The sequence below is a fragment of the Microtus ochrogaster genome, unplaced genomic scaffold (genome assembly GCF_000317375.1).
Source record: "Microtus ochrogaster isolate Prairie Vole_2 unplaced genomic scaffold, MicOch1.0 UNK17, whole genome shotgun sequence".
NCBI classification, from domain to species: Eukaryota; Metazoa; Chordata; class Mammalia; order Rodentia; family Cricetidae; genus Microtus; species Microtus ochrogaster.
This window is the reverse complement of record NW_004949115.1, coordinates 5,809,025-5,825,186: the sequence shown is the minus strand read 5'-3', so window position 1 is coordinate 5,825,186 and position 16,162 is coordinate 5,809,025. Positions and strand designations below refer to the sequence as shown.

The following is a 16,162-nucleotide window of genomic DNA, read 5'->3' as shown; positions in this document are numbered from 1 at the left end:
CTGGCTTTTTTATTTTTATTTTTTGTATATACATTTTTAAGGGAGCATTTAAGAAGCTAGATATTAAAACAAAAACATGCCTCCGATGGATGTTTGGAATCACTTGGCTAGAACCCAGGAAAAGTTAAGTGCTAGGAGAAAGAAGCCCCATGTGCCACCTAGTTGATTTGGTAAGTGCCAGCCATGAAAAGCATAACAATTTCGGTCGAACAAGTTAAGCTGCATAACATCAACGGAAGCAGGGTTGCGGGCCATTATCAGCAGTAGTACATTAAGTCTCCTCCTTTGAGAGGTAGGGAAGGCTTCACTGAAAAGATAGCACTTGAGCTGGGGATTTAGGGATTAGCAGAGGAGACTGGCAGGACATTCCAGAGTCCACAAGAGAAAGAAAGCGCCGAACACAAAAGAACCTTACCGTCCAGCAGCTCTGAGTAGCCTAGCAGCTGTATTAGGGTTCTTTTTGGATTAAAGTGACTTAAAAGAGAGGCGGGTATTTTTTCCCTTCTCTCTAGGGCCCATTTCCCTTACAGCTAGCTCATTGCTTTGACCGGGCACACATACTGCGGGGGGGGGGGGTCAGTATAAATAGAAGCAGACACAGTGGTCCAGCCTACTGGTGTTCAAGGGAACCTAAGACTCGGTTTTCAGACGCTCCCTCAGTGTGACCTTGGCTAAGTCCCTAGTCCAAAGGAGTACAGTTGTTATTTGGCTAACATTTTGTTCTTGAATGCGAGTGGGAAGCGCCAGGAAGAGGCTGGCTGAGGCATGGGCCCTTCAACCATCCCCGAATCCAGGAGGTCAGCCAGGTCGCCCTGGCCTTCAACCACAGACATTCAGTTCCTCCTCCACTCCGGCAGGGGGCAAGGGCAGCGGCTGGGGCCACAGGAGCTGGTGGAGGCCGCGGGGCGGACCGAAGCCGCAGCGGGCGGTGAGCGCAGTGGGCGGGGCGGCCGGGCCGGGCGGCGGCGCTGCAGTGACTCGCTGGGCCCGGCAGCGGTGGCGGCTTCCGAGGTTCCGGAGAAGCGGACTGGTTGGCCGGCGGGTCCCTACGGCCTCCAGCGACCTTTGTGCAGCGCCCCCCACTCCTCGGGTGGCTGCAGTGGGTACACCCGGGGGCGGCGGCCACCGCGGACAGGTTAGCGTGGGGGAAGGGGCGAGCGTCGGAGTAGCCCATCTCCAGCACCGGAGTACTAGCCGGCCCATCTCCCACCATGTCCGACGAGACGTCGGCCACCACTTCCTATGAGAAGTTTCTAACCCCAGAGGAACCCTTCCCGCTCCTAGGAGCCCCTCGTGGGGTGGGCATCTGCCCCAGCGAGGAACCCGGCTGCCTGGACATCAGCGACTTCGGCTGCCAGCTGTCCTCCTGCCACCGCACGGATCCGCTCCACCGGTTTCATACCAACAGGTAAGGAGCTCTTCCGAGAGCAGGGGCGGACTTCCCGCAGGCGGCTGGGAGATGCCGGGTCGCTCTCCTGCTGGCTGCTCTTGGTGCCTCGTGCTGGGCTGAGCCGTGAGCTACCCCCTCCCCCATCTTCCTTTGACCAGCGCTCTTCCCCAGCTCCTCCCAGTTCACCCCCTGCCCTCTGATTTTTCTTAAGACCGGTTTCCCTGCGCCTTCTTTCTTCTTTCCCTCTTTCCTCTTTGGACTCTACTGATTCCTTCCTTCCACATCTTTTCCTTTACCTCTTCGTGACCCCCGCCCCCATCTGTACGCCGAGAATCTTAAACCCCAAACTCTTGATTTTTAGATTCATCTTCCAAAGTTTAACCCCTTCCATTTCCGGTACACGATTTCAGGGAGCCCCAAATCGATCTGTGGATCTTATCGAACCTCCCCTTTCTCGATATTTAACCCCGTTCTAATCCACGTTGTACCAGAGCGTTGGGAAATTAAGTCTCCCCGCTGCTTCCCCCTTGTTGCTTTGAAAGCAGGATCTCCTGTAGCTTAGTCTCTCAGCAAACTGGTTACTCAGTGAGGATGACCTTGAACTCCTGGCACCCCCTCCCCGCCTTTCCCAAATTCTGGGATTACAAACATTTGTTATGTCCAACTAAGTTTACTGTATTTTAATCAATTCAGTTTATAATTTTCTTTTTGCAGCACTGTGGATTGATACCAGAGCCTCATGCATGCTAATCATTCTGCCAAGTGAGCTATACCCTTAGTTACCCTAGAAACTAGTCAGTTTTTTTCTCCTTCCTTTGTGAACACCTTGCTTTACAGAAGTAGGCTGTCCCAAAATGTAAACTCTGGAAGATTCCTTCCTAAAACATACCACCTGGTTTGCATCCCTGGCGAGGGAAGTAGAGCAAGTGTAGGATGGGTTAATTTGTACAAATAATTTCTTCAGAGGGTTCATCTAAATTATTTTATTGGAAGGCAGTGTTCTGGACATGCAAGCGTTTAATTGTTATATCTAATTTGGGCAGTTTGAAATGGGTTTTCAATTTGGCCTCAACTTTTAAAAATGATTTATTTTCAAGTTTGTGTGTGTGTGTGTCAGGGGTGGGTATGTGTATGAAAGTGCAGGTGTCTATGGAGGTCAGAGACCTCAGACTCCCTGGAACTGGAGTTACAGCTGGTTGTGAACAGCCTGTATGTGGATGCTGGGAAGGGGTTTGGCTCGGCTGCGAGAGCAGTACATGCTCTTAACCGTGGAGCCTTGGCTCTAGCCCCTCAACTTCACACACACACACACACACACACACACACACACACACACACCCAGGACTGGCAGAGTGTGGATAAGAGAAGAGGGAAATGATCCATCTATGGATTAGAAATAAGGAATCCAGTTCTGGTTTCTAGTCCAAGTTTGCTATGTGTGTTTGGTTATATCTATCCATATTTTGCATATATTCCCCCCAATCCTTAAATCGACCTATCTTTACTGTGTAATTCATGCATTTACATATATAATGAGGTTTTGTTTTTGTTTTTTTCGAGACAGGGTTTCTCTGTGTTACAGTCTTAGCTGTCCTGGAACTAGCTCTTATAGAACAGGTTGGGCTCAAATTCACAGAGATCTGCCTGCTTCTGCCTCCTGAGTGCTGGGATTAAAGGCATGCACCACCACTGCCTGGTTTATAATGAGATTTTAAAAAGTAAATTTACAGTTTGGGGAAAGAAAATGTTATAGCTTAATAATCATCTAGAATTTTGGCACAACACATTTTAAAACGAGATGACAGGGAGTTTCTGATAAGCTAAGTCTTCATTGCATAATGAAGAAACTGAGGCCCAGAGATCGAAACCGAGTGTGAAGTTCATAATTTCTAGTCTATGACCTTTCAGTCATAGACTACACCTTTGGAGCCGGTGAGAAAACTTGAATTAGAACTAAAGGATTGCTGGCCATGGTGGTACACTCCTTTAATCCCAGCACTCGGGAGGCAGAAGCAGGGGGATTTCTTGAGTTTGAGGTCAGCGTGATTTATAGAGTGAGTTCCAGGACAGCCCAGACTGGTACACAGAGAAGCCCTGTCTTAAGAATAAAAAGCCAAAACAGGAAAGAAAAAAAAAACAACTAAAGAATCTAATGTTATTAGTGGTCACAGAGCTTTCTTAAACTAAGTCTATTTAGCCCATGATGTAACAAACATACATAGAAAATTGACAAAATTAAGTGTGCTTAAGGTATTTAATTTTTGAAGCACTAGACAAAGTTATATGCCCAGTACATTTAAATAATTTCAGAATTTGCCATCTCTGGTGATTGATCGAGGATAAGCACTGCAAAATCTGGTGATTAAGGGTAAGGGACTGGGTGAGAGTTGAGGGCCTAGAGAGATGGCTCCATGGTCAAGATCATGTAATGCCCCAGAGAGGACACAGATTCGGTTCCCAGCATCCAAGGAATTTTTTTTTCTTTTACAACGCGTTCTGTTATCACCCATTCAAGACTCTTTTAAGGTCAAGACTTTTCCAGAATAGGGCAGCCAGGGTGGAAAGGGTAGGCTCCTATTAAGGCTCTGTTTTTTGAACTCAAACATAATTTCTCCTACTTCCTGTCTGCCTATTTATTTAGTTATTTCTGTTTACTTCAGACAAGGTCTTGTTGTGTAGTCTAGGCTGGTCTGGAACTCGCTGTATAGCCCACACTAGGCTAGAACTTGAGACAGTTCTATCCTGCTTTCCTGAGTACTAGGTTTGAAGCAGGAGCTACCAAACCCGGATTGACTGTTTCATTTTGAATATCCCTTTTCAACACATCTTTTCACAAGGCTTGGAACAATAAGCAGGAATCCCAGATATGTGTATTTTTCATCAGAAAGTAGGGGAGAAAGGAGTTAATTATATATATATATATATACATATACATATACACACACAAAATGGATTTTTGCCACAGACTACCTTGTTTATTATTATTGCTATCTTAATGTGTGTTTGTTTGGCTAGAGGTTTGAGATAGGGTTTCATGTAGTTAAGGGTGGCATTGAATTTGTTATCTTCCTGTCTCTGTCTCTAAGTGTCAAGATTATAGGCATATGTCACTCAACTTGATGACTTTTTTCCCCTCTCCTTTTACTTTATTTTATTTTTTGGTTGTTTTGAGACAGGGTTTCTCTGTGTAGTTGTGCCTGTCCTGGAACTCACTCTGTAGACCAGGCTGACCTCGAGCTCAGGAGCTCACTTCGGCCTCCCAAGTGCTGGGATTAAAGGCGTTCATCACCACTGCCTGGCTCTTTTCTGTTTCCCTCCCTCCCTCCCTCTCTCTCTCTTCCTCCCTCCCTCCCTCCCCCCTCCCCCCCTCAGAAAGTTTTATTGCTCTGTAGCCCAGGCTGGCTTGGACTTCACTATTCTACCCAGACTGGCCCTAGACTCATGGAGATCCTACTTCCCCATACCTGGCTTGCCTTTCTTTTTAGATCTTTTCACCCTCAAGCAGTGTTTTGCCTTCTTGCCTTTCTTCAAAATTGTGTTTGAGGAGATCGTATGCTTGCAGCTGATTCTTTTCCGGGAGAAGCAAGCAGCTAAGTCATATATGTGGGCACAGTTTAATTTCGGGAGTTCTTTTATTTTGGAGTTGAATGCATCCCTTTTTTGCTTCACATCGTTTGCCAAGTCACGCCACAGTCCACAGACCAGGTCTGAATAGTTGAGCATAAAAATCCAGCTTAAGATTTAGTCATTATAAAACAAACTTGATTGCATCCAGGAACTTGTCAGTGGTTAGATATTTGGTTTATCTTGATTTTGTTCCCTCTTTGTTACCAGATAAGAAAATGGCCAGACTGTTTAAATACTGCCCTTGCTAAGGGCCTTGTGATGATGACAATTTTGTGCCTTCTCATTTATCAGATACCAGGCTGTATCTACAGTCTCATTAGCCCAGGGAGTCCTGGCACTAGTGCTAATGGCTTCTAAAGTTGAATCTCATCCGTGACATTGGTTCCCATACCTACAGACTAGATTTGGGGAAAAGTAAATTCCATGACAAGGAAATGCCTTTATTAAGGAACTCACTGTCCATAATTGTGGTGGCACACAGAAATGCCAAGTAGGAGAATCACTTGAGCCCAGGAGTTTGAGCCAGGTCTGGGTTAAGTTTCTCGACTCCATCTCAGAAACATTTACCTTTTCCTATGACTATATTTTATGATGTAACTGGGTTTGTCTAGAATTTTGAAAGAGTAGAATAAATTTTGATAAGTCAAAAATGAGTAGATTTGTAAACAAAATATCAGGATTAAGTATATATACATGTTTAAGACATTTCCTTTTGGTGAGGTTTTTCCATAGTAAAAAGAGGTTTCGTTTACCTTCCTTTGGTTTCTTGTTTCCTTCCCAGCAATGTTGGTAAGTCCTATAACTCAAATATGAGATGAAAGAGGAGAATAAAACTGCCAGATGAGTCGTTCCCTTCATCTGTCAGGGGACTATGCCATCGACATAAACCCTTGTGAAAAGCGAATGGGTGAGGAGATTGCCTGATTTTTGTGTACCTTTCTGGCAGGATGTGAAATGAGCTTCTGAATACATCAATTTCTCAGTTGGGTGATTGGTTCTTGCAGAACTAGAGATTGTCCTAGAGCCTCATGCATGCTGAGCCAATACTCTACTGCTATTGTATGTCCCTTGTCCTATGTTTATTTTCATCTTACAGAATCTTGCTGAGCTGCCCAGGCTAGCCATGAAGTTACACTTCTTTCTACACCTCCTGAGCACTAGGGATTACAGCTGTGGAGCAGCAAGGCCAGGCCCAGATCAGTTGTGAGCTATTATAGCCACCTATTTTGTCAGCACTGTAGGGGATAAAGACATTTAGGGACTGCTCTTTACCACTGAGATACATCCCCATCTCCAGGCTTGTGCTGTTTATACACCTGTAATCTTCCCATGTAGGCATGGAACTGGAGCTTCTTCAGGCTTGCGTGCCAAGCACTTTAACCCATCTTGATAGCCTCATGGTTTTTGCTTTTTAAATACAGTCTCATATAGTTATATAGTCCTAACTGGCCAGGAACTCACTGTGAAGACCAAATTGGCCGGGAACTTATGTTGCTGCTTCTCCTCCTATCTTTACTTCCTGAATGCTGGGATTAGAACAGGCCTGCAACATGCCCTTCTCTTTTATCTTCTCTCATATATCACATCCCGACTGCATATGGTCCACCCACCATTTTCCCCCACCTTCTCCATATCTACCACTGTCTCTCCCCTCAGAAAAGGGCCTAGCTCTTAGCTCGTTTCTCTGTCTCTGTCTCTGTCTCTGTCTCTGTCTCTCTCTCTCTCTCTCTCTCTTTCTCTTCTGGTTTTTTTTTCGGGGGGGGCGGGTGGTTTTTTGAGACAGGATTTTTCTGTGAAACAGTCCTTGCTGTCCTGGCCTCCAACTCACAGAGATCTGCCTGCCTCTGCTTGGATTAAAGACATGCACTGCCACCACTTGACCTGCCTAGCTCTTTTTTTAATTTTAAAAACTTTTCTAATTAATTTTATTTTTGACATGCTGGCTTGGAACACACTGTGTATCCTAGGGTCCTCTTGAATTTTGCTCTGTAGCCTGGGCTGGGCTCAAGCTCATAAAATATTCCTTCCTGCTGTAGCTTGCTGAGTACTGGGATCAGGCTTGAGCAAAAGCAAACGGTTTTATTTTAGAATTTAAATGACTGCTTATCAAAATAACCAAGTGTTTAGTCCATATGTATACTAGAACAATCTTGGGAAGAAATGCTATTGGCTTTCCTCTTTAAAAAAAAATTACCCTGCAATTAGAGCAGCAAGCTTAATTGTTAAAGTCAAACACCATAAATATTGGCAGTTTTGTCTACATTTTTCTCTTCAAATTCTAACTACAACCATATCATTACTCTCATCCTTTGAGTCTAATGTTATGTTCATATTTTGGTGTTCGACAGCATTAAAATGTAAGGGCTCAGGCTGGAGAGATGGCTCAGTGGTTAAGAGCACCGGCTGCTCTTCCCCAGGACCAGGATTCCATCCCCAGCACCCTCCTGGCAACTCATAACCATCTGTAACTCCATTTCCAAGGAATCTAATGCTTACTTCTGGCCTCTCTGAGCGCCAGGCATGCACATGGTATGCACACCCATACACATAAAATAGTTAAGCAATTTAAAAGTACAAAGGCTTGGAATTTTCAATGAATCTGTGCTGAACACACACTCAACATTCATTGAGAATTCAAAGCTAACAGAACAGTCTAAAAGAATCTTATTTAAATTTTTATTTCAAAAGCTCTTTACAGGAAATTGAAGGCTCTTTAAAAAACCGCTCTTTTCTCAGAGAGAATATTGGCAACACTGTGTTTCTTTTCATTTTTTTTATATATAAATACAGATTGAGGATTGCTCATGTGAAATACTTGGAATCTGATGTTTCTAATTTTATATTTTTTGGTTGCAGTATTCACATACATAATGAGATATGTTAGAGATGTGACCAAAGTCTAAATGCTGAATTTATGTTTCACATGAGTAGTGCAGGCATAGCTTGAAGAAAATTTTATATAATATTTTTAGTATACCTTTATTTTGACTGTACCCCATCATATGAGGTCAGGGTGGAATGTTCTATTTATAGTATAAAGCTTGTCTGACAAAAGTTTTGGATTTGCGGCTCTTTTTCTCTCTCTCCTGTGTGTGTGTTCACAATTTAATTTGTGAACCGTTTATTGTAATTGTGTATTTTTCTATTTTTTCTCGTGTTCATGTGTGTTCACGTATGTGAGTATGTGCTATGCGTTTGTGTGTGTAGGCTCAAGTGGTGTTGATAGTTGTTTTTCTCTGTTCTCCTGGTTCATTCAGGCAGGATCTCTGAGTCTCTCAGTTGAAGCCAGTGTTTGCTTATATGGCTAGTTTGTCTTACCAGCTTGTCCGGGGGGTGGGGTCCCCTCTCTCAGCCTTTAGAACGCTAGAATTACTGGTGGACAATATTCCCCACCATAAATATTTTCATGGGTTCTGGGATTGAAATTCTGGTCCTTGGGCTTGTGGTGCAAGTGCTTTAACCACTGAACCACCTCCCCAACCCAGAACTCTCATAGTTTGAAAATGCCAGTATTGAGATATAGCTGTCATTCTTCATGCTTTGAGGGCATTTCTTTCTTTATTATTGATTTTTATTGAGCTCTACATTTTTCTCTGCTCCCCTCTCTGCCTTTCCCCTCCCCTTCAACCCTCTCCCATGGTCCCCATGGTCCCCATGCTCCCAATTTACTCAGGAGATCTTGTCTTTTTCTACTACCCAAGTAGATTATATCTATGTAAGTCTCTCTTAGAGTCTTCATTGTTGTTTAAGTTCTCTGGGATTGTGATTTGTAGGCTGGTTTTCTTTGCTTTATGATTAAAAATCACTTATGAGTGAGTACATGTGATAATTTTCTTTCTGTGCCTGGGTTACCTCACTCAATATGATATTTTCTAGCTCCATCCATTTTCCTGCAAATTTCAGGGTATCATTTTTTTTCTGCTGTGTAGTACTCCATTGTGTAAATATACTACATTTTTTATCCATTTTTCCATTGAGGGGCATTTAGGGCATTTATTTTATCTTTTTAAAATAACATTGTTTTTCAGGCAATGGTGGCACATGCCTTTAATCTGAGTACTTGGGAGGCAGTGCAGGTGGATCTCTGAGTTTGAGGTCAGGCTGGTCTACAGAGTGAGTTCCAGGACAGCTAAGACTACACAGAGAAACCCTGTCTTGAAAAAATAAAAACCAAACAACAACAACAAAACAATAAAATAATATTATCTGTGCATATTTGCAATACATCTTTTATTTTTCAAATTTCTAATTGGGGAAGGGAGTGGATTCCTAGAAGGGGAATTATAAACCTCTTGTTCACATAGAACCAAGTTCCAGAAATAGATAAATATTACTTACTTTGTTTTATCTGCATTGCTTAAAGATAAGAAGAATTATATTTCTAAATTAGACTAGCTATACATATATGGAGTTTAAAAATCTGTGACAGGAAAAGGTGCTATTTTTCTGATTTGCCAATTTTTTGTTTTAGCTGGGAATCCTTTTCACTCGATGCTGATAAAAAAAGGTCGTGGCATCTGAGAGGATTCATATTCTAGAGCCTTGTTACACACACACACACACACACACACACACACACACACACACACACACACACACACACACCTGGAAGCCCGAGGAGCACAGTAAGAGCACAAAAGCAAGCAAAGGCCTGACTCTTGTCAGTGATTGACTAGTTATTGTTAAGTGTGGCAGACAGGCTTCATGTGAAGAATGTCATTATTGCTCAGGGAGGCAAACATATTTCCACAGGATTTTTGCATGCTGAAAGGCAATTCTAATTTAAAACAATTAGTTGCAGCTTCCCCCAGCACTGAAGATAGTATCTGGCACTTAGCTGTTACTAACAACTGTTGAATGGGTGAATGAACAAAGGTAGGACAGTTCCTGAAAACCGACACAAAGTTGTATTCTGGTCCAAACACACACATGCACATATATGTGTAAATTTAGTGGTTAGTGTATTTAGTGTTTTTTTTAGCATGTGTTAAGTTTTCTATATGGGTTTTCATATAATCCCTCACAGTAACTCAGCCAAAGGTTAAAGACTTTAAAAAATAATCACAGTACCCTCAGACTGCAAAAGTCCTTCGTCACAAATATCCTAAGTGGATTTTGTTAATGTCTTCACGTTGGGTGGTTCTGGGGTTCCTGATGTGACTTCTCTTGTGCTTTTGAAGGTGGAACCTAACTTCTTGTGGAACAAGCGTCGCAAGCTCGGAATGTAGCGAGGAGCTGTTTTCATCCGTTTCCGTGGGAGATCAAGATGATTGCTATTCGCTGTTGGATGATCAAGACTTCACTTCTTTTGACCTATTCCCTGAGGGAAGTGTCTGCAGTGATGTCTCCTCATCTATCAGCACTTACTGGGATTGGTCAGACAGCGAATTTGAGTGGCAGGTAAGATTTTCTTTTCCTTCTTACTAACATTCTTATTAGATAAGTGAAAGTGGGTGTTGAGTGGCAGGTAAGGTTTTTTCTTCTTACTAGCACTGTTATTATATAAGTAAAAGTGGGTTTTGAGTGGCAGGTAAGTCTCCCCCCACTTGTTAACATCATTATTAAATAAGTAAAGGTGTAAATTCTCTCAAGTTTCTCATTTTTATCTCCAAGTATTTGTTTATTTTAATTTTATTTTTTTGCATGTGCCACTCACCTCTTCTTGGACCTTAATTCTCAGGTTATGAAAAGGTTCAGTCTGACTTGAATTCTTCATGATTGGGAGCTGGCAGGAAGTCACGTTAAAAAGCACAGAGTGCCTTCTATTCTGGTTCCTTTTCAGTGGTACTTGTACCATTGCTCATAATTGAGTTCTTTGTAAAAAGCCTAAGTTGTTAGCTCCAAGTAGCTGAAACACACATAAGCTATAGGTCAACCCCATGCTAACGCTAGTGATGGTCTCTTTTCTTGTGTTGACATTCTTTTTGTAATACTGCTCATAACCAATCTGAAATGGAACAGCAATGACTTTGGGGATGAAATCTTCCATCAGTATTCAGTATGGCAGCTCTTCCAGTTTAACATCCATTCCCTTCTCTTTCAGTAGTATGACTGATGCCACCTTGGAGTCTTGGTGAAGTCAATTTTCTTTTGTATGTTTTGCAAAGTGTGTCATACAGTTAAGAAATAGATGGAATGCACATTCTATAGTATTGCTAATATGCATTTTAGGCTTCTGATCCTACAGTCATCCTTTCGTAGATTTTCGTGTATTAAGCACTCAGCACTTTACTATGCAAATGTACTCTCCCTATTTCATAATTGATAGCATTCTTGTGCTTAGAAGACACATATCAGATTATATTAGATATCAAATATGATAAGTTGTTTCTATCACAGTCATCTAATTTTTGGTTCTCTTATCCGAAGTATGCTAGTTTATTATTTTATATTCTTTTTTCACATGGATGTTTTTCTGGCCACAATAATTTTTTTTTCTTGGGGCATATATAATATGTAAAATGTCTTTGTGGCAAGTTGTCTACAAATACTGCATTATAATAAATGTGATATATTAGAAAATGTATGTTGCTTTATTGGAACATCCATTTTGTGATTGTAAAAAAATAATATTAAAAAGTCTTCCCTTGCATATACTGCATGTTTTATTCAACAGATAAACTTGAATCTCTGATATTTTAACAGTCATCTGAATATATGAACTTGTATTTTTAAAAAGGGTTCAGATATTATTTGAGTTAAAACTATTTTTATGAAATTATGAAATAATACGAGGTGGTATAAATTAAAAGTCTCAAAAACCCTTCTGGTTACCACTGTGAAGCGCTTTTACAGATAGAAGTGTATGTTCCTATATACATAGTATGTATGTTCATATATAAATATTTCACTCAGTAATTGTATGTTTTTTTTCTTATTCTGAAATATCTCATTCATTTTCAGAGCCGTATTGTAACTGTCACAATGTTTTTTAGTTGGCTTCAGTTTTGTGTATATATGTGCTATAAAGAGTGCTATGCTAAGCTAAGAGGTTTTATTTTTTATTTATTTTTTTTTTTGGTTTTTCGAGACAGGGTTTCTCTGTAGCTTTGGAGCCTGTCCTGGAACTAGCTCTGTAGACCAGGCTGGTCTCGAACTCACAGAGATCCGCCTGCCTCTGCCTCCCGAGTGCTGGGATTAAAGGCGTGCGCCACCACCGCCCGGCTAGCTAAGAGGTTTTAAAGAGGAAAAAATAATTTACCACCCCCTTTTTTTTGTGTGTTATTTCAGCTTCTGTTCCACATAGAGATGCAAATATACGTCAGATAAAAGTTTTTTGTTTTTGTTTTTTTTTTTTGGGTTTTTCGAGACAGGGTTTCTCTGTGGCTTTGGAGCCTGTCCTGGAACTAGCTCTGTAGACCAGGCTGGTCTCGAACTCACAGAGATCCGCCTGCCTCTGCCTCCCGAGTGCTGGGAAAAAGTTTATTTTTTACCTTTAAAAATGATAGAATTCAGCATTTAAATAACTTAAAAATATACAATTAAATGCTCATTAATATACTCACAATGCTGCAGAGGCATCACCACTAATTCCAGGGTATTTCCGTAATCGCCCTCTCCCACACTGACACACAAAGGAACTTTATACCTGTTAAGCACAGAGCTTCACTTATACTCTGCCTTTGTCATCTCGCAAACACCAATCTATTCTGTAGATTTATCTCTAAAATGTTTTTTATTATTTTTTGTGTTGTGTTTGTGAGCACGCATGCACGTGTACCACCATGTACACGTGGAGGTCGGAGGATGAATTCTGAGGGAGTTCTCTCTTTCCACTACGTGCATCCCAGAAATCAAACCTAGGTTGTCAGACTGGACTGTAAGTTCCTTTCCTCTCTGAGCTCTCCTGATGACCTCGGTTTCCTGTTCTCTGTGTAAATGGACGTACACAATTATGTAGAGCTGTTGTGCTGTTTTCAAGGTTCATCCATATTGTAGCATGGATTTTATTCCTCTCTGGTTTGAATTTCTCCATCTTGGTCTATACTTGATGTTTATCTTTTTTATTTCAACCAGCATGGTGAATGTGAAGTGGTGTCATATTGTGGTTTGGTTTCACATTTCTCTGATGCCTAGTTTTGAGCACCTTTTCATACTTACATCGTTTTCTTAAGATTTATTTATTGTGTGTTCAATGCTCTGCCTCCATGTATGGCCGCACGCCAGAAGACAGTGCCAGTTCTCATTACAGATGGTTGTGAGCCACCATGTGGTTGCCGGAAATTGAACTCAGGACCTCTGGAAGAACAGCCAGTGCTCTTAACCTATGAGTCATCTCTTCAGCCCCCTGTTTTTCTCTTTTTATATTGCTTTTATTGAGCTATACATTTTCCCCACTCCTCTGCATGCATTTTTCTTCATTGTGCCTATGCTGTTGTATTAAAACTGCTTTACTCAAGATGATGAAATTTACCTGTTTCTTCTTAGAGTTTAGAAATTTAGTTCTTACATGTATAGGCCTTTGATGTATTTTGGTTTTTCTCTGTGTATGTTCCCCCCTCCACACACACCTCCTGTCTTTTTTCCTAGTTGGAAAGGAAAGCTTCCAGTCTTTCCACTGAGTATAATGTTAGTGTAGTTTTTCAGTAAATTCCCTGTATGATAGAGAAGAATTTCTTGTTTACTCTCAGTTTATACAAATTCATTGCTGTGGATGTTGGTTTCTAGGTATTTTTTTTAATCCAGCATCGTTTGCTAAAAAGTCTGTTGTTTTTCTCATCGAATAGTCTTGGCACCCTGCTGCAAATGGCTTTGGTTCTGGACTCACAGTTCTCCTGTTTTAATGCCAGCGTCTGTCCTTGTGCTTGTACAGCACTGTTTGGGAAGTGTGCGTTCTCCCATGTTGTTGTTGTTTGGTTAGTTTTTTGCTTTTTTTTTTCTTCCAGACAGGATCTCTCTATGTAGCCCTGGTTGGCCTGTCTATGTAGATCAAGCTGGCTTTGAACTAGATCCACCTGCCTCTGACTCTCACATGCTGGGGTTCAAGACTTGCACCCCTGCTCCCAAACAGTGTTTTTTTAATGAAAGTTGACTTTTTTATTAAATTTTTTTAATACAATCTTTTCTCATTTTATACAGCTATCCCCATTTCTACTCCCTCCCCTCCTACCACCCCAGCCTTTCCCTCATCCCATACCACTTCCATCCACTCCTCAGAAATGGTAAGGCTTCCCATGGGGAGTCAACAAAGTCTGACACTTCACTCTGAGGCAAGACCAAGGCCCTCTCCCCTATATCTACGCTGAGCAAGGTTATCCCTCCAAAGAAAATGTGCTCCAAAGATGCCAGTTCAAGCACTAGGGATAAATCCTGGTCCCACTGCCAGTGGCCCACAGACTGCCCAAGCCTCACAACTGTCCCCCACATTCAGCTGGCCTAGCTTGGTCCTGTGCAGGTTCCCCTGCTATGAGTCCAGAGTCAGTGAGCTCTCACTAGCTCAGATCAGCTGTTTCAGTGGATAGCAACATCATGGTCTTGACCCCTTTGCTCATATATTGCACCTCTCTCTCTTGGACTGGTCTCAGGTAGCTTGGTCGAGTGCTTCGCTGCAGATCTCTGTATCTGCTTCCATCAGTTGCTGGAAGAAGGTTCTATGATGACAATTAAGGTAATCATCAAATTGATTACAGGGGAAGGCCAGTTTAGCTGTCCTCTTCACTGCTGCTTAGAGTCTTAGCTGGGGTCATTCTGTGGATTCCTAGGAATTTCCTTAGTGCCATGTTTCTCACTAGCCCTTTAATGGCTCCCTCAATCAAAATATCTTTCCTGTCTCTCCTCTCTGCCCTTCTCCCTTCTTGAGCATCCTGTTCCCTCATATTCTCCTCCTCCTTCCCCTTTCCCCCTCCCCATCTCCTTCCACCTTCCCTCTCAATGTTTTCAGGAGATCTTGTCTGTTTCCCCTTCCCAGGGGGATCTATGTATGTCTCTCTTAGGGTTCTCCTTGTTACCTAGTTTCTCTGGGATCTTGGACTATAGGCTGCTTTGCCTTCGCTTTATGTCTAATCTTATGAGTGAGTACATACCATGTTTGTCTATCTGAGTCTGAGTTACCTCACTCGGGATGTTTTATTTTCCTAGTTCCATTCATTTGCATGCAAATTTCAAGATGTCACTGGTTTTTTTTGTTTGTTTGTTTGTTTTTACTACTGAGTAGTACTCCACTTTATCTCTTCTTCAGTTGAGGGGCACCAATGTCATTTCCAGGTTCTGGCTATTAGGAATAATGCTGCTATGAACACAGTTGAGCAAATTTCCTTGTGGTATGAGTGAGCATCCATTGGGTATATGCCCAAGAGTGGTATTGCTGGGTCTTGAAGTAGATTGAGTCTCAATTTTCTGACAAACCGCAACACTGATTTCCAAAGTAGCTGTATACATTTGCACTCCACCAGCAATGGAGGAGTGTTCCCTTTACTCTGCATCCTCTCCAGCATAAGCTATCATTGGTGCCTTTTATCTTAGCCATTCTGACTGGTGTACGATCACAGAGTATCGCAGAGTCGTTTTATTTTGCATTTCCCTGATGGCTAATTTCTCTGATGTTGAGCAATTCCTTAAGTGTCTTTCGGCCATCTGCAATTCTTCTGTTAAGAATTCTCTGTTTAGATCTGTACCACATTTTTTGATTGGATTATTTGGTAATTTGAGGTTTAATTTCTTGAGTTCTTTATATATTTTGGAGATCATCCCTCTCTTTGATGTGGGGTTAGTGAAGATTTTTTTCCCATTCTGTAGTCTGCTGTTTTTGTCATAGTGACTGTGTCCTTTGCTTTATAGAAACTTCTCGGTTTCAGAGCTGATAAACAAGTTCCGTAATGTGGCAGGATACAAAAATCAACTAAAAAAATATCAGTAGGCCTCCTACATACAAATGATAAAGGGGCTCTCCAAACCCGCCTTTTCCTAGTACTCTGTAATGTCTGAACGTGTTCTTTGTTACTGACTGCCTTTCTACAATTTCCATTGTAAAAATCGACAGAAGTACGTACTGTCTTGGTATTCTTCAAATGGTGTTTCACTCAAATAGGTATAGACAATTCCAGCACATTTCTGGAAAACATTTTTAGGGGAGGAATTCTGTTTCAGATTCCATTTACAAGTTTTCACAAGAGCTGAAGGTATCTGTGGTAAGGGAACTTCTGACTT

General features: G+C 41.8%; 1 protein-coding gene across 1 annotated transcript in view; it reads left to right on the top strand.

Annotated features, from left to right (window-relative positions):
- The first annotated feature begins 962 nt into the window (after positions 1–962).
- Fam199x (family with sequence similarity 199, X-linked) overlaps positions 963–16,162 on the top strand; it is a 31,073-nt gene continuing 15,873 nt past the window's right edge. Inside the window, exons 1-2 of the mRNA XM_005367374.2 lie at positions 963–1,408; positions 10,198–10,417. Of these exons, the coding sequence (XP_005367431.1) occupies positions 1,212–1,408; positions 10,198–10,417 (417 nt within the window). The 5' untranslated portion in view covers positions 963–1,211. The remainder of the gene's footprint in view (positions 1,409–10,197; positions 10,418–16,162) is intronic.